Source organism: Musca autumnalis, unplaced genomic scaffold, assembly GCF_047663935.1.
Source record: "Musca autumnalis isolate F117 unplaced genomic scaffold, ASM4766393v1 scaffold_4, whole genome shotgun sequence".
Classification (NCBI taxonomy): Eukaryota; Metazoa; Arthropoda; class Insecta; order Diptera; family Muscidae; genus Musca; species Musca autumnalis.
The window spans coordinates 65,645,750-65,664,410 of NW_027411977.1; the positions used below are offsets into that span (position 1 = coordinate 65,645,750).

Consider the following 18,661-nt stretch of genomic DNA (forward strand, 5'->3'; position numbering starts at 1 on the left):
AAATAGTGAGGCACAAGCCTATTTATAGGTCTATTTTACAAAGTATACGCCAGAAAATAGTTGGGGAAGCTGATGCAGCTCTAGTGTCATACAATATTTTTGACAACGACTGGAAAGAAGTAAAAAAGGTTTTGTCACTCCACTATGCTGATAAGAGGGATGTGCAAACCCTCGAACACCAACTGAATCAACTGTCGCAGGGGTCATCAAAGGTGGACGAATTTTATTCAACAGTGAATCACCAACTGTCGCTCATCATAAATAAGCTAAAAACGGAGACTTATAGTGAGGAAACTATAGATGCATTGGTTACTACACATAGGAATAGGGCATTGGACATATTCATCCGGGGGCTAAACCCAGATTTGTCAAGAATGGTCATTATACAACGACCAAGAACCTTGCCAGAAGCCTATTCAGCTTGCCTGGAACTCCAGAACCTTACGATGAGGAACAATATACTACACCCGAAGTCGCAACCACGAATGAGCAACTCCTCAGCTGTTGTTCCTGTCGTAAAAACACTTCCAAGACCTCAATTTAATTTTTCTAATAATGCTAGGTATAATCACCATCCTCATAGATACTCCAATAGCAATAACAGACAGACCCCCCATCTAAGGTTTCAATATGTTAAGCCAGAGCCTATGGAAACGGACCATTCGACCCAAACGCGAAAAACAAACTATATAAACCGGTCCAATAACGTGGAAAAAAGAAGAGGGAGCGAAATTTTTAGGGCGGATAAACAGCCGCGCGTTTTTCACCTAAACACAGAGGTTCAAAATGAAGAATTCGTCCCACAGGAAGAATTAGTAGTAGGTGATTTTGATTCTGCAGCCGAGGAGCGAAATTTTATGGAGGAGGGGCATCCAGCCTACCTTACATAGAATTCATTACAGGTAACAACACCCGACTTGAATTTTTGATCGATACCGGCTCGAACAAAAATTTCTGCAGTCTAAACCTATCCGCCGGAAGTGTACCATTATCAAACTCAGTCGTTGTTAAAACAGCGGGCGGAGAAATTAAAATAACTAGGAAAATAGAGGGACAATTTTTTGCAAAGTATGGAGTATTTGATTTAATAACATTTTATTTGTTACCTGGTCTTAATACTTTTGATGGCATTATAGGAGATGATACCCTCAAGGAGCTTGGGGCTATTGTCGATAGGAAAGAAAATTTGCTTGTGATTAGGGACATTATCAAAATACCTCTTGCGGCGAAAAAATCAAATAGTATAAATTATGTTTTAAGTGAATCCATTCCAGGCGAAACTAGGGTAAAGATTAACAAAATAATAAGCAGATTTAAGTCATTATTTGGGCCACTGGACAGCAACCAAGCAATCTCCACGAATGTTCGGGCAGAAATAAGGACATCAACCTCAGACCCCATTTATTCGAAAAGCTATCCATATCCAGCTGCAATGCGAGAGGAAGTCGAAAGACAAATCGCGGATTTGTTATCCGAAGGAATAATACGTCCTTCAAAAAGCCCTTATAATTCCCCAATTTGGATTGTTTCAAAAAAGCCAAAACCAAATGGCGAGAAACAGTATAGGTTAGTGGTCGATTACAAACGGTTAAATGCCGTTACAATTCCCGATACGTATCCTATCCCGGATATAAACGCTACTCTTGCAAGCTTGGGTAATGCCAAATACTTCACTACAATCGACTTGACCTCAGGGTTCCATCAAATTCCTATGAAGGCTTCAGACATTCCAAAGACGGCGTTCTCAACTATGAACGGGAAGTTCGAATTCCTTCGTCTACCATTCGGACTGAGAAACGCACCAGCGATTTTCCAACGAATGATTGATGATGTCCTAAAGGAATACATAGGGAAAAAATGTTACGTCTACATTGACGACATTATAGTGTTCGGACAAAGCGAAGAGGAACTCCTTTCTAATGTAGAGGCAGTTTTTGAAAAATTGGAAAACGCAAATTTAAAGGTCAACATTGAAAAAACCCATTTTATGCAAACAGAAGTAGAGTTTTTGGGATACATTGTTAGTGCAGATGGAATTAAACCAGATCCAAAAAAAGTAACTGCAATCGAAAACCTGGTTCCCCCTAATAATCTTAAGGAACTTAAAGGCTTTTTGGGAATGACTTCATATTATAGGCGCTTTATAAGGGACTACGCGAAAGTAGCAAAACCACTTACTAATTTGACAAGAGGTGAGAATGCCCAGGTAAAAGCTAATCATTCCAAAAAGGTCCCAATAGATTTACAAGACGACGCACTAATGGCCTTTAAAAAATTGAAGATCCTTCTGACTACAGCAGAGGTTCTTGCATTCCCAGACTTTGACAAGCCGTTTAACCTTACGACTGATGCATCCAACTACGCCATTGGAGCTGTCCTTTCCCAAGGTGAGTTTGGTAAGGATAAACCGATTGCGTATATATCCCGATCGCTGAACAAAACTGAAGAGAGCTACGCAACTAACGAAAAAGAGATGTTGGCGATTGTGTGGGCGCTAGACAACTTACGGAATTACCTGTATGGAGCAAAAAAGATCAGAATATACACCGACCATCAACCGCTTACCTACGCGTTAGGTAACCGGAACTTCAATGCAAAATTAAAGCGATGGAAGGCTCGTATAGAGGAGTACAATCACGAGTTGATCTACAAACCCGGTAGATCTAACGTCGTGGCAGATGCACTCTCAAGATTGAAAACTAGCGTTAACCACATAAGTGACGTTTCCACAGATACGGCCAGTGAAGGAGATTCACAAGCAACAAGGACAGCATCAGAAGTTAGGGACGATGACATGGAATCAACAGGTTCAACCATTCACAGTGCTCTCCAAGATGCATCTGACTTAATTCCTCACGTGGACGTGCCCATTAACGTTTTCAAAAACCAAATAATTATCAAAATAGGTCCTGAATTGCAGTCCAGTGAAATACCATATGAGCACTTCATGCGTCACTATGTCTCATCACCTGACTGGGATACTGAGAAGCTTTCGGATGTGCTAAAGAAGACACTGAATCCCAACGTAATAAATGGCATTAAAGTGCCAGAGAATTACTTAGCGATTTTACAAGATCTGTATTTACAACATTTTTCAAGATATAAAATTAGAATTGCTCAAAAGGAAGTCAAGGACGTAAGATCAGATAATATTCAATTCGAAATTATCCAGAAGGAACACCATAGAGCGCACAGGAACGCTAGAGAAAATAAAAAACAAATTTTGGATGAATACTATTTTCCACGTATGTACGCCCACATTAGAAAATTCGTTGAGCGTTGCGATATATGTAAAAGCAATAAGTACGACAGAAATCCAGCTAAACCTTTACTGCAAGACACTCCTACACCAACCATGCCGTGCGAAATATTGCATATGGATATATTAGAGATACAAAATCAAAAATTCCTGTCCGTACTGGATAAATTCTCTAAGTTCGTTAAACTGTTTCACATAAGTGATAGGTCTGTATTAAATGTTCGAGAAAAATTAGTTAAAATCCTCCATTATTTCACAGCTCCAAAAATTTTAGTAACCGACAACGAGAGTAGTTTCCTTAGCCCCTTAGTAAAAGATTTTATCGAAAGACTAGGTATAAAAATTTATTTGACACCATCGCAACGAAGCGAAGTAAATGGGCAAGTAGAACGTGTCCATTCAACCCTTATAGAAATTTACAGATGCCTAAGGGCAGAAAAAGAAGAACTCAGTGTGCAGGAGTTAATGTATGTAGATATAATAACACTATTCACTCCGTCACGGGAAGAAGACCTAGTGATATTTTCTTTAACAGGGTAAAAACATCTGATATTAACAAACTGCTTGAAGCCCGCTCTAAAACTAACAAGGATCTTAGAGAACTAATTAGGAAAAATGCCAAAGAAAGAAACAAGCGTATGAACAGGAAGCGCACGTCTCCAAAGAAATACAGGAAAGGCGATACGATCTTTGTTAAGATTAAGAATGTTAAGGCCAAGAATAAGCCAGTTTTTAGAAAAGAAATTGTAGAGAAAGACAACAGAGTTACAGTACGCACGGTAAGCGGTAGAAGGATTCACAAAGCTCACATAAAAAATTTGAAATAATTCCATAAATAATCGAAAACTTCTATTTTTTCACAAGATTTTTTTTTTTTAAAATAATAATGCAACTAACAATGAAAACTAAATAAAGCGCTCTGCAAAATTGGTGAGTGCCTCAGGCACTGGGGATCGACTCCCTGGCAGCGCTCATTCCCACAAAAGCAACTAACAATAAAAACTAAATAAAGCGCTTTGCAAAATTGGTGAGTGCCTTAGGCACTGGGGTTCGACTCCCTGCCAGCGCTCATTCCCACAAATAAAATTAATCAAAATGAATGAATAAGAGGAATGAATAAGAAGAAACGGAAAGAAAACTAAAAAAAAAAAAAAAAAAAAAACGGCTTTGCCAGAATTGTACTAACCACTAATGTAATTTAACATAAATAAGTATATTTTCAGGAAAAATGATTCCCATGCCAAGCATTATTTTTATGGCATATATTTTTACCCTTCACCCTGAAAAAATATTTCGTTATGATGCCCCTATAGTTACTGTGAGAGCCGGCAACGCTTGGACTATTAATGGCAATCTAAAATTGGTTCACGTTATCAACCTGGATGACTACGCAACAATTGCGGATAATGTAACAGCGCTGATCCACAAACACATGCCGCCCGGGAAGACTAAAGAAATAATTGTTTACCATCTGACGCAAGTGCAAGAAAGACTCACCGAATTGGGAACCACACGGGGCAGAACCCGAAGATCAATCGACTGGATAGGCTCCGCATGGAAGTGGGTCGCTGGCAGTCCCGATGCAGCAGACTGGAATTCTATTTTGAAAAGTCAAAATGCAATAGTTAGCAACAACAATGAACAGTACAAGATCAACGCACAACTTATGAATACCACTAATGAAATCGTTCATAAAACTAATGAACTTATTATCAAGATGAATGAAATTAGCAATGGGAAGGAGGCCGAGAGAATTGGACAGAACACGATGAACCAAGTTCTCATTCTGAAGGATACTATTAATGAAATAGTAAGGGCTTGTCAATTGGCTAAAAGAGGAATTATCAACACAAACTTATTGAATAGAGCCGAAGTCGAGGATACCATTTCCGAAATGGAAACGCTTCCATACGCTAACGCCATTGAAGCTATCGAATACGGAAATCCGTCCATATTCACAAATGGGTCACTGTTGCTATATGTCCTTTCCATCCCAAAGCTGAAGAAAGACTTTTATCACCGACTCATAGTGAGGGCAACAATAACAACCGGTCGACAAATTGAACTACCATTTAATGAAATACTTATAAGTCAAAATGAAACGTTTGGTGTGAACAATCCCTGTCTAAACATCAACAAAGTGACAGTCTGCCAACAAACATCTCTTATCAAACTGGCTGAAGAAACCTGTATACCACGCCTGCTCAAAGGAGGAATTGCAAACTGCCGTTACAAGATGATCAGGACTCATGTAATAGAAATGTTAACAACTGATATAATATTCCTAACAAACTTCGATGGTGTCCTTAAAACCAGGGAACATACAAAAACGCTCAATGGGAGTTACCTGATACAACTATATAATGAAACCTTACTGATCAACAATGAAACATTCTCCAGTACATCTGTTTCGAGGCTTCAACCACTTCCCCCTGTCCTAACCAACGTGGCTGAAGAAAAACTACTAGTGGACATCGATCAAGTTCACAATATAAGTTTGCACAACGTGGATGAACTTGAATATCTTGGTTTGAAATTAAACTTGTCACTTGGAACACATATGGGTATCGCTATTGCAATGGGCATTTGCGTTGGAATCCTGTGGCATAAAATAACTAGAAGAATTAACCTGCCAACGATTACATTTCCACAGACAGCCGATCCTACTCTTCAACCAAAAAATGTGATCTGCGGGACGCAGATGTTTAAAGAGGGAGGAGTTAACACCGCTGGCAATGCCAGCCAAATTAATTTGTCCTAATCAGCAAATTAATTATTCACCAGCAATTTAATAATTTCTACACGCGTATCCGGTCTAATTTCAATTTGCCTGCTTGCACTTAATTCATGGGAAAGCGATTTTGCTGGATCAGCGCCTGCACATTAACGTATGTTGATTGCAACTCGAGTGGACAAGTGACAAGTCAACATGAATGAAGAGAAGCAGTCAGTCTTGGTTACGACGTATTGGAGTATAGTTTTGAATCAATTAAATAATTTCGTTTGTTAATTTGAAGTGAGAATTAAAATAATTATTTGTAAATTTGAAGATAATTAAAAGTGATCCTTTAAAAGTGAATAACTTGTGTTTTATTTAATAATAGGCGCAGTTGGAAGCGCCTCAAATTAATTTTTTAACCCTATCAAGTGGAGATCCTTTAACTTAAATAAATAAATAAATAAATAAATAAATAAATAAATAAATAAATAAATAAATAAATAAATAAATAAATAAATAAATAAATAAATAAATAAATAAATAAATAAATAAATAAATAAATAAATAAATAAATAAATAAATAAATAAATAAATAAATAAATAAATAAATAAATAAATAAATAAATAAATAAATAAATAAATAAATAAATAAATAAATAAATAATTAAATAAATAAATAAATATGTTAGAGAGACAATTTTTTTCTGTGTGTACCCTCGTTAGCATAAATGCTGAGGGTATAAAAGGAAAACATTTTTATCAGGAGCAGGGCGATGCAATCTACGACTCATAGATTTCGAATCCAACTCGCAGTACTGTTTGATAGTCCTGAAAAAAATAGGTTAAGTCGAAAAACTCCATCTGATACCTTAATGGTTCTTGTTTCCGCTTTTTTCCAATCTTCATTGTACGACTAGATGTTTATGGACTCGATGACATTAAAAACTTTCCAAAGACCAATCACTTCTCTCGGCACAGTAGAGGCAAACTTATGAAAATTCATAACTTTAGTCTTCTGGAAAACAATTAAAAAGTGACAGTCGTGTTTGCCGACAGAGATATACCCTCAGTATGTGTGAGCTGAGACTTTTATATCGAGCAGCAAAAATTTTCTATAAATTGTATATCCAGGAAGTTTCAGATAATATTGATAATATTTGGGGTATACAATTTCAAGATTGTTGGCGTTGCGGATAAATGCTTATGTTTTGCTCAAAAATTTGACTTAATGAAAGCGCAAATGTTTTGCACTTGTGTACAGAAGACTCCTGAAAGAATCGACTAATAGTCCATTTTGGAGGTGGTCCTAATTTTGGAAGTCATTCCTTTTGATAGTTATGTTGTCCAGCCGTCAATTTAGTTGGTCGCCGTAACATTTACAGCTTTTGGACCAATCCTGACATAACCATGGACTTACCCACGAAAAATACAATATAGCGTTAAACAAGACCACAAGGAGTACCATTGGTCAAAATGTGCAATGACTCCTCGAATACCCCTTAAACTAAACTTATGTTGAACCTTTCTGAGGGATGTATCCGAAGATGTTGTCCCAAATATACTCTCTTGGTACTTGATATATTTACGTTAGGAAGTAATTTTAGCATGTTCAAAGTTTCGGTCAATTCGGATAATTTAAATTTTGTTGTTGTTTTGTTGGAGGTACCTGAAGGAGTGAATCGATATATTCCATATTCGAACCTAATCGATTTGGACTTTCGAGAGTTATTGTGCTCAAGATTTTAGGGAAACATTTTGAAGACTTGCGGGGAAAATGTCTAAGAAATGAACCGATATACATAACTAAAACTTTGGATAAAATATTGGGAGATCCAAAATTTGGACCAAATCTGTTGATCTGTTCGAAAGTTATATTACTTCATATATCGACTCCAAATTGTTTTGACGCGGGTTTCGTCAAAACATTATTTCACTGAGGTACATTTTTATCGTTAGACTAACGGCTGAGCGTACAATATCACGGTGCTCTTGAACCAAAGCTAAATGAAAGGAGCTTACAACTGGATATTCCTGCGGATTCTGAAACATAGATTTGAAAAATCCCAAATTAAGAAGTAATCGCTGGAGGGATTTTTATATAAATCACGGTCGAAGTTTTTAGGTTTATTTTAGGTTTTCGCGATTTGGTTTGGAAACCGCAAGTATTATCGAAATGGGACTAAAGAAAATGTTGTAGCTTTGAACATTTGTTTGATTTGTTCCTAGGTTTTACCATTTTTGTGATATAGAAGTTCAGGTCATATTTTTATGTTTTTTTTTTTTTTTTTGTTAGAAGTCTTATCGAAATAGAACTAGAGAAAATCTTATAGCTGCGAAAATTCAATACAAGATTGGGCTTTCGTAATTTTTCTTAGGTTGAACCATTTTTGAGATATATAAGTTTAAGGTAGGAAATTGCAGTCATGGCATTGTTTTGTAAGGAGACGATACAGTCAGTGAATTGAAACCTACGAAAATATCTTACGTCACTGGTATAATGTGTTTTAAATCCTCAAAGTACTGAAAATCAGGAGGTACGGTTCTATGGAAGATATATCAAAACAAGGCCATGTACAGACCATTCTCTGCGGAAATATTTTATACCTTCAACAACGACTAAATATCAAAAGTTGGCCATTCCAAAACAAAGCATTAGCAAAAGGCAGCTAGCGACGAAGTTCCTTACATATGCAATCATCGCCCTACGACGTTTCGCAGATAGTTAAGCAGCACATTAACTTCGTGAAGACAAAGCCAACCCAACAGCTACCCATTAAACAAAAACTGTACAGCTTCTTTTGTAACTCCTTCTCTTAAATTGGTACTGGAATTTTATTGAAATTAAATCTATGAATTAATATACATCCCGCCAAATCATTTCTTTCGTCATATAACTGAGGATGGCAACGTATTGGAATATCATAAACATCAAAATATTTGACTAAGCCATTCTTGTACCAAACAATGGCACCTTGGAGAGGAGAGGCACAGACAAATTTCTGATCGGGCATATATGTGAATTTACTAGTTATTGGTTCAACGTAAAACCTATCACCGGAATAAACTGTAACGATAAATATTATTAAAAATAAATCTTTGATATATTGTTTAATTGTATTTACCACTTGCAGGTTTTAGCTCCACTATCTCATATTCTGTATTTCCATTTTTTGTATTGAGTTCATAACATCGTTTTAAGCATTCGTCACGTAAATATGGTCTGTTTAAAACTAAATATGGATAGCCGAATTTATTTGTTGCCACTAACCATTGATCGTTGTGGTTTTGGTGACTCAATTTCGATTTTAAAACACAAACGACAAGAATCACTTTTAAAATATTCATTGTTTGAGAACTATGTGAAGAATGATGTTTGTTAGTGTTATGCCGAAGACAATTCACGAATGACTGTTTTTGTAATTTAAAATTATTATAATTTATATTTAAAATCCATTGACTTGTCGAAGCGTTTGTTTCATTTGACAGATATCCAACATTTGAATCTGTTTCTTTGTATATATATGTGAACTTACTGTAAATTAAGTTAAACACAAATAGGGTTTGACCCGCGCCATTTTATTGAGCGACTACTTAAAACTAGACTTCTGAAATATGTGTAGGGGTGAGATGAGGCTGGGTTGCAGGAAAGTTCTAAAAGTTGTACCGCGATATTTCGCGAAGCGGTTTTAGAATCGGAAGCTAGGACCTTGATTTTTGTAATGTGGATTACAGTATGTGGTTGTGTGAGAATCGTTTTTTCATGGTCAAAACTCTATAACTTTTGAATGGATAGAGATATTTTCATAATTTTTGTTTGTTTGACAGATAGCACTTTCAACTTTGATACATCAAAAGCGATCAAATTCGGTCTAGTAGTTGCAGTCGAATTCAAGGTCTAAGTTAACATTTTGAGTTTTTTTTTCATATTTTGCATCAAAAAATTAGTCTTTTTTTTTGAGTTTTTATATGTTCCAATCTATGAAAAAAAAAACAGCAAAACCATAAAAATTCAAAAAAAAAAAAAAAAAAATGAGAGAGAAAATTAATAAAAATAATTAAAAATGATCTTCGACTTTAAAGGCAAAATTTCAAATAATAAAACCGCAGGCTGAGCCCGGCTGGGATTTGAACCTGCGTTCTTGTAAACATATGACAAAAATTTTGTCACGGCGTGTTAGCGTTCAAAGTCAAACGCATTACTTCAAAGGTTTGTCATGAAGAAATACAATTACACTGCCAAATATCCGTGAATGTATAAAAACACATTTGCATTTGACAAACCAAAAGTTCTAGGACAGAGAAGCCATCCCAGAGTCGTTTCCCAAAAAATGCAAGTGCACTAAAAATCGGAATTTCACTAAAATTTAGTATCTGAGGAAAATAAAATAGCCCACTTCGTGTAAACGCTACGGTAACTTATTAAAAGAGGTCTTAAAGGTTACATTTTTACCTTACTAACCGAAAAACAATGAACACAATATTTGGTATAGTTTCCGAAAAATAGGAAAATCTATTTCTGAACCACTGTTCGGTGGTGGAAATTTTTGAAAATTCTAACAAAAACAAGTAAGAACGGCGTTAAGTTCGGCCGGGCCGAACTTGTTATACCCTCCACCAAGATTTGTATTGAAATAAAATGGAACAATTTCCCTTCGTGTATGAAGAAGACAAAATTCCAAATTTCAGCAATTTCGGTAAAAAATGTGGCTAATTTTCACAAAAACCACATTCGGGAGGTACCACTCTATGGAGGCTATATTAAGACATGGACCTGTACCGACAAATTTCTGGGGGAAAGTTTTATACCCCAACGAAGACTAATTACCACATTTCAACCATTTCGGAGGATTATTGTGGCCACAGCCTTTAAAATACCGAAAATCGGGAGGTACCGTTCTATGGGGGTTATATGAAGGCGTGGACCTATACCGACAAATTCTTGGGGGAAAGTTTTATACCCCCAACGAAGACTAAGTACCATTTTAGTGGATTATTGTCGCACAACCTTCAAAATACCGAAAATCGGGAGGTACCGTTCTACGAGGCTATATGTAGGCGTGGACCCATACCTACAAATTTCTGGGGGAAAGTTTTATACCGACAATGAAGTCTAAGCATGAAATTTCAGCCATTTTGGTGGATTATTGTGGCCACAACCTTTAAAATAAAGAAAATCGGGTGGTACCGTTCTATGGGGGCTATATAAAGGCGTGGACCTATACCGACAAATTTCTGGGGGAAGTTTTATACCACCAACGACGTCTAAGCACCAAATTTTAGCCATTATGGTGGATTATTGTGGCCACGACCTTTAAAATACCGAAAATCCGGATGTACCGTACTATGGAGGCTATATGACGGCGTGGACCTATACCGGCAAAATTTCTATATACACCCAACAAAGACTAAGTACCAAATTTCAGCCATTTCGGTGGTTTATTGTGGCCACAACCTTCAAAATACCGAAAATCGGGAGGTACCGTTCTATGGGGCTATGTGAAGGCGTGGACCTATGCTAACAAATTTCAGGTGTAAAGTTTTATACACCCAACGATGACTAAATGCCAAATTTCAGCCATTTTGGTGGGATAATGATGCTAAAACCTCAAATGTACCGAAAATCGGGAGGTACCGTTCTCTGGGGGATATATCAAATCCTGGACCGAAATATCCCATTTTCAATACCAACCATCCTGGAAGTAATAAAAACTTCTGTACCGAATTTGACGATCTATTTTAAAAATTGCGTGCTGTATCTTGATTTCAACAGACAGACGGACGGACGGACAGACGGACATGGTTAGATCGACTTAGAATTTTATGCTGATCAATAATATATATACGACGACGAATATTTCGATGTATTACAAACGGAATGATAAATTTAATTATACCCTCCATGTGGTGGAGGGTATAATAAAGTATACCCTCAGCCTATGTAAATTGAAACTTTAATCTATGGACAGATCGGATGTATTTAGGGTCTTTTCAGAATTTTGTGGCTCTTTTTGCAAAGAAGGTACTTGAAGAAATGGACCGACGTAGTCCATTATGGAAGTAAATCTTATTTTAGGAGTCATATCTTTTCGATAGATATCGCGCGCAATAGTCATTTCAGTTGGTCACCGTATAACTTTTGGACCAGTATACGTGGAAGCATGGACTTGTACACGGAAAACATAATATGGCTGTAGATAGGACCACAGCGAACAGCATTTGTATGCATTTCCATAGGATCTTCGAACAGATTCTAAACTGCACTTGCACATTAATGTTGAAATGTTGTGGCGGTTAAAAAACCGATATGAGCCATTTTAGAAGTTAAACTACATTTTGACAAAATTTAGGAATCCCAAAGTTTGGACCAAATTGGTTGCACCGTTCAATAGATATCGTGCATACCATTTTAGTGACTTTTTTGTAAATATGGAAGTTGTCGACCGGTATTGCCCATCTTGGAACTGAAACTAGGTTTGGACAAAACATTATGAAGGCCAAAATTTGGACCGAATCGACAGATCCGTTCGAGAGTTATCTTGCGCTCCAACCACTAAACACGGTGTTATAGGGTTTTTTACAACTTTCAGGCCCCCCATACCGTCGTAGTGAATACAAGGTGGTACAATAAAAATCAAAGCGATTCGAGAGCAGGTCCTAAACTGAACATTTCCGAAGTTTTGTGTAGAAGGTAACCGAAGTAGTGGATCGATTGAGTCCATATTGGAACCTCATATAAGTCTGGTAAAAATTTCACAATGTGCAATATGGACCAAATCGGTTACTTTCTTCAAGATTTATCGTGCGAACAAATTTTCCGAACACTTTCGAACTTGTGTGTGGGAGGTACCGAAAGGAGTGGACCGATATGGCTTATCTTCGAACTTAAATTAAGTTTGGAAACAATATTACGTATGACCAGACTTAGATGAGGTTCCAATATGGACTCAATCGGTCCACTCCTTCGGGTACCTCCCACACAAAATTTCGGAAAAGTTCCTTTTTCGGACCTGTTCTGGAATAGCTTTGATTTTTGTTGCAGCAACTTGTATTCACTGCCCCCCTACGACGCTATAAGTTTCATCAGAGGCAAGTCCATACTTCCTGAGAAAATAGCCTGTAAGGAGCGAAAAAAATTCAATGACACCGTGTGTAGTGGTTGGAGCTCAAGATAACTCTCGAACGGATCTGCCGATTGGTCCAAAAGGTGGTATTCAAAATATTTTGTGCAAGCTTAGTCTAAGTTAGAAGATAAGTCATATCGGTACACTCCTTCAGGTACCTCCCCTACAAAAGTTCAAATTTGTCCGGAAAATTATGCACACCATAACTCTTGAAGGGAGTGACCGATTTGGTCTATACTTTACACATCCTAATAGATTAGGTTCGAATATGAACAATATTTGTCCACTCCTTCGGGTACCGCCCTCACAAAATTTTGGATAAATTCACTTTAAGACCTGCTCTCGAATCACTTTGATTTTTGTTGAAGCAACTTGTATTTGCTGCCTCAATTACAACAGTAAAAGTTTTTTTCAGGGGCAAATCCATACTTCTTGAGAAAACAGAACGAAAGTTGTTAAAACCCCAATGACACTATATGTGGTGGCCGGAGCTGGAACCGAATACTGCGTTCGTTCAAACTTTGGATACTATTATATTTCTTCGAATATTAGATGAAATTCGAAGGTGGTGCTTATGGGTCCACTCCTTCCGGAAAAATTGTAGGGAGTGGCCGATTTGGTCCATACTTTACACATCTTAATGTATGAAAAAACTTTTACCATCGTAATTAAGGCAGCGAATGTAAGATGCTTCAACAAAACTTAAAGTGATTCGATAGCAGGTCTTAAAGTGAACTTATCCGAAATTTTGTGTAGGAGGTATCGGTTTTTTCAGGGGCAAGTGTAAAAATCCCCTATGGTCTATGTCGGTCCATTTCTTTAAGTACCTTCTCCGCAAAACTTGTGAACTTTAATCCTAATCAACATTTTTGGGGGTTCTTTCGCCCAAAAATGTTAAACCCCCTAAATACATAGGGTTTATTTTTTTTGGAAAAAAGTGTTTTAATTTACAGAGGCTGAGGGTATATCTCTGTTGGCTAAGCCTACTGATACTTTTTTTACTTGCTTATTTTTTTTAAGAAAAAAATACTTTTTTACGGTAATATGATGTCAAAAGTCTACACGAAAAATTCCGATTTTTCGTTTTCCAGGAAAATGGGGGTCGAAATCTTGAACACTGGCGCGAACATTATATGTGTAGAAGTAAAATAGTTTCGATTTATTTGCTGTTGTTTGATTTATTTTATCATTTTTGTATGAAGAAATAGTTAAAGTGGTATTGAGTCTTCTTTGGGCCTACAAAGCTTTTTCCCGGAAATATGTCAGTACTGGTCCACGTTTTGGATTACCCCCCCCCCATGGTTGTAATTTAATAAATATTTAGTCCTCTTTGGGGCTACTAAACTTTCCTCCACAAATTTGTCAGAATTTGAACGGTACCTCTCGATTTTAGGGGTTTTCAGGATTTTAGAAATGGCTTTTTTTATAATTTTTTAACATAGCTCTCAAAAATGTATCCCTACCATCGAGGGGGTGGGGGGAGTATTCAAGTGAATAATTATTTTATATTTTTATTTAGATGATATATATAATATATATATATATCATCTAAATGATGATATATATAATATATAAGATGATATATATAATATATAATATATAGATGATATATATAGTATATAATATATATACTAAAACTTGTTTAAAATTTTACCTTTTTGGTCTATAAATATTTTTTTGAAAAAAAAAAATGATTTTACTGTTCGAAAAATCGAACACCAAGTGGGAAATGGGTTAAAATCTTTCGTGAAATTTTGTTCAAAATATAGTTATCGTCTTTTATGTCATACAATTCTGGCTTACGTGAAAAATAGTCAAATTGTAATTTTTCAATTTTGGGCCAAAAAATCATCAAAATACGATAAATCGTAAAACTCGGCAACACTGCTTTGCATTTATATAACGATATCCCCGATTGGGTGCCACCGTGGTGCAATGGTATGCACACCCGCCTTGCACGCTAAAGGTCGTGGGTTCGATTCCCCGGCCAGGCAACATCAAAACACTTTTCAACGGTGGCAAAATACCCCTCAGTAATGTTGGCGGGGTGCACTCATTGATATGAAAGAAGTCTCCCCTGTCCCACCTGGGATGTTTGTGGAACAATTATTATTATTATCCCCGATTTTCGGTATTTTGAGCTATATTTTTTTACTTGACAATTGGGTTTCCCTCCGACCAAAATTCTCAACATAGGTCAACGTTTTGGTATGGTCCATAAAAGGTAGCACCGCTTTTAGGTTTTTCAAATTTTTATCTACATTTTCGGGCAAGATTGGATGAACTTTGACATTTATAGTTCCAAGTGGTTAAAAACTACACTATAAAAAGTTGTGGGTATTGGCCCACGTTGTGGTATAGCCGCCATATAACGGTACCGTAAGTTTAGAATATTTTATGACGAAGGTTATAAAAAGTTCGTCCCGCTCTTTTACTTGTTTTTACTAAAGACACTCTTTAAATAAATGAATGATATGGAAAGTGACATTCTCTCCAATTATTTCATTATTAACTTTGACTCACATTAATGACAAACAACATTGAAAGACTGTCAAGGCAACATGTCTTATGTTAATTTACTTAACCACAGGCTATGTGTGTAGAATTTATTTCATTAGACAAACTAACCGATTGGCAGGCTGGCAGGCTGGCATGTCTCTTTCTTCTTCGCATTGCCTTTTGTGTTATAAAACTATTCAAAGAATAAACGAAATAACAAACTTTTAACCACAAATTGAATTTTCTTTTGTTCTTCGGCTATACTTCCTGCCGTATATGTAATCAATTAATGTATCTTTGTGTCTGTGTATGGGTGTGTTACATATGCTTGGATAGTGTTTGCCTAAAAGCTTACCATAAGTTTTGTTATAAGGAAATTATTTCGAAATCAATTACTCAATTGTGTATGCTTTAAAGACAACAATAACAACAACAACAAATGACTTGCATCTTCTACTTACAACTTAAATTTCTCATTCCATTTGGGCGTCAGTGTATGTGGTTTTATTGATGTGGCGCATATAAATTTGGCTGGTACCGGACCACCTAATGAATCACGCTGTTCTCGTCGATTACCCTCGCGTCGTTTAAAACTCAAACGAAAGCTATGCTTTCGGTGAGGCGGTGAGTCGACGGCATTATTGTCGAATACATTCATATCAGCTGAAAGTGCACGTGGGGTTGGTGGCAGTGGTAGTGGTGATACGGGTGGGCCACCATCCGGTTGAATTCCCAGCATGCAGTACGGATCGGAGAAGCCTAATTGAAATGGATGGTAGAAAAAAATAATAGTAATTAAAGAATTGTTTCGTTGTGATACTTAGGCTTTATATGGTAGCAATAATAAAAAAAAGAAAACAACAATTTTCAAATACTAGAACTGAAAGTTATATTTTAGTTGGCGACTTTAATAGCCGACACCAGTTATGATGATGCTGCAGAGCTGGTTGCTGGGGAAACATTCTGTACGAAAAACAAGACAGATATTGTTTTGACATTCTTTACAGTAATGATAGTGCATTCATTCAATCTCAATCAAATTGTCAAAGTTCAACACTTGATATATTTCTAACCAACACACCTGTAATCATTAACGATACGAGATCTGATCATCTTCCAGTAAAGCTGTCGTTTAATACTGATTGTAGAAACTTTCAACCAAAATATCTCGATTCAGGATTACAGCTGCATCCGATCACCGTAATCCAAATTGTACCAAATTTAGTACTTTTCCAAACCTACCTCTATCCAACACTCCAACAGTAATCTTAATTTCGAATTTCAGGATTCCAAATGTATCCGATCACCCAAATCCAAATTGTACCTAATTTGGTACCATTTAGTACTTTTCGTAGCCATAAGTACGAATTTTCAAAAGTATCCCAATCCCACACTCCAATAGTAATCATTATTTCAAATGTCACTATTCCTGTTCTATCCGATCACTTAAATTCATATTGTACCAAATTTGGTACCATTTAGTACTTTTCGTACCCTAAAGTACGAGTTTCCAAAATACCTCTATCCTACATTAAAAATGTAAACTGGAGGCGATATTGTCAGCATATAAATCGAAATCTTAATCTTCCTAGCTCGGAATTAACCACAAAGGAATTGATATATTCTGCACTTGAACATTTCACTGGTACTTTAAATGAAGCTTTTGCCGTAAGTCTCCCCTCTAAAATAAATAGTATTCGAGGCAGAAAATTGCTGTTGGATAATAAAGGGTTAATCCAGAGACGAAATTATTTCCACAAACGATGGATACGCTACCGCGAGACCGACGAATGTATTTAAGGTCTCTTCAGAATTGTGTGGCCCTTTTTGGATATTTAAACTTGCCGACAAAAATGTGGATTAGGGATTAACTGCACTAAGACACAAATGATGAACTTTTGTGGGGGAGGTACCCTTAGGGAGGACCGATATGGCCATTTTAGATGTTAAACTAAATTTTGACAAAATATTAGAAAATCCAAAGTTTAGACCAAATTGGTTGCCCCATTCAAGTGATATCGTCCTAACATTTTAGTGACATTTTTTAAATATTGGAGAAAAGTACCGGAAGTTGTGGACCGGTATTGCCCCATGAAACTAAGTTTGGATATTATATGACGAAGATCAAATGTTGGACCAAAGCGGTTGGACAGTTCGAGAGTTTTTTTACACCTTTCGGGCTGCTTTTCCAAGAAATATGGACATGTCCTTAAAAAAACTTTTACCATCCTAATGGAGGTAGCGAAAGCAAATAGCTTCAACAAAAATCAAAGTGATTCAAGAACAGGTCTTAAAGTGAACTTATCCGAAATTTTGTGTGGGAGGTACCCGAAGGTGAGGACAAATATAGTCCATATTCGAACCTGATCTATATCTGGTAGATATATTAGGATGTGGAAAGTATGGATTACATCGGTCACAATTTTGTGGTGGAGGTACCTGAAGGAGTGGACCGATATTGCTTATCTTCGAGCTTTAAGTATGTTTGGACAATACATTACGAAGGCCAACCACTACACACGGTGTCGTAGGGGCTTTTTGCATCTTTCAGGCTATTTTCTGAGGAAGTATGGACTTGCCCCTGATGAAACTTGTACCGTCGTATGGGGGGGGGGGGGGCAGTGAATACAAGTTGTTGCAACAAAAATCAAAGCGATTTTAGAGCAGGTCCTAATCCGAACTTGTCCAAAATATTGTGTAAAAGTAAAAAAGTATCAGTCGGCTTTGCCGACAAATACAAGGTGGCGCAAAAGTAATCATCCGAAGTTTTTTGGCTGTAATTAAAAAAAAAAATGAAAAAGTTTTATTCTTCTTGTGGTCTTTTATTTGGTCTTTTAATTTTTTTTTACATCAAGCCGAGAATATGATATCAGATAAATGCCGCCGCCACAGTTTATTGTCATTTGAGCCCTTTTTATGGCATTTTCCATCACTTTGGCCAAAACTTCCGGTGATAGGTCCTCACATTCTTGGCGGATATTGTCTTTAAGAGCTGAAAGAGTCTGAGGATTATTGACATAAACTATAGCAGCAATATTCTCTCCGGGGTCTGCCATGCCTGGC

At 36.7% G+C, this 18,661-nt stretch overlaps 1 protein-coding gene across 2 annotated transcripts in view; it reads right to left on the bottom strand.

Moving 5' to 3' along the window:
• unc-13-4A (BAI1 associated protein 3) overlaps positions 1-18,661 on the bottom strand; it is a 595,010-nt gene that overhangs the window by 68,526 nt on the left and 507,823 nt on the right. For both annotated transcript variants that reach the window (XM_073987488.1, XM_073987489.1), the window contains one exon: positions 16,060-16,357. In XM_073987488.1, the coding sequence (XP_073843589.1) occupies positions 16,060-16,357 (298 nt within the window). The remainder of the gene's footprint in view (positions 1-16,059; positions 16,358-18,661) is intronic.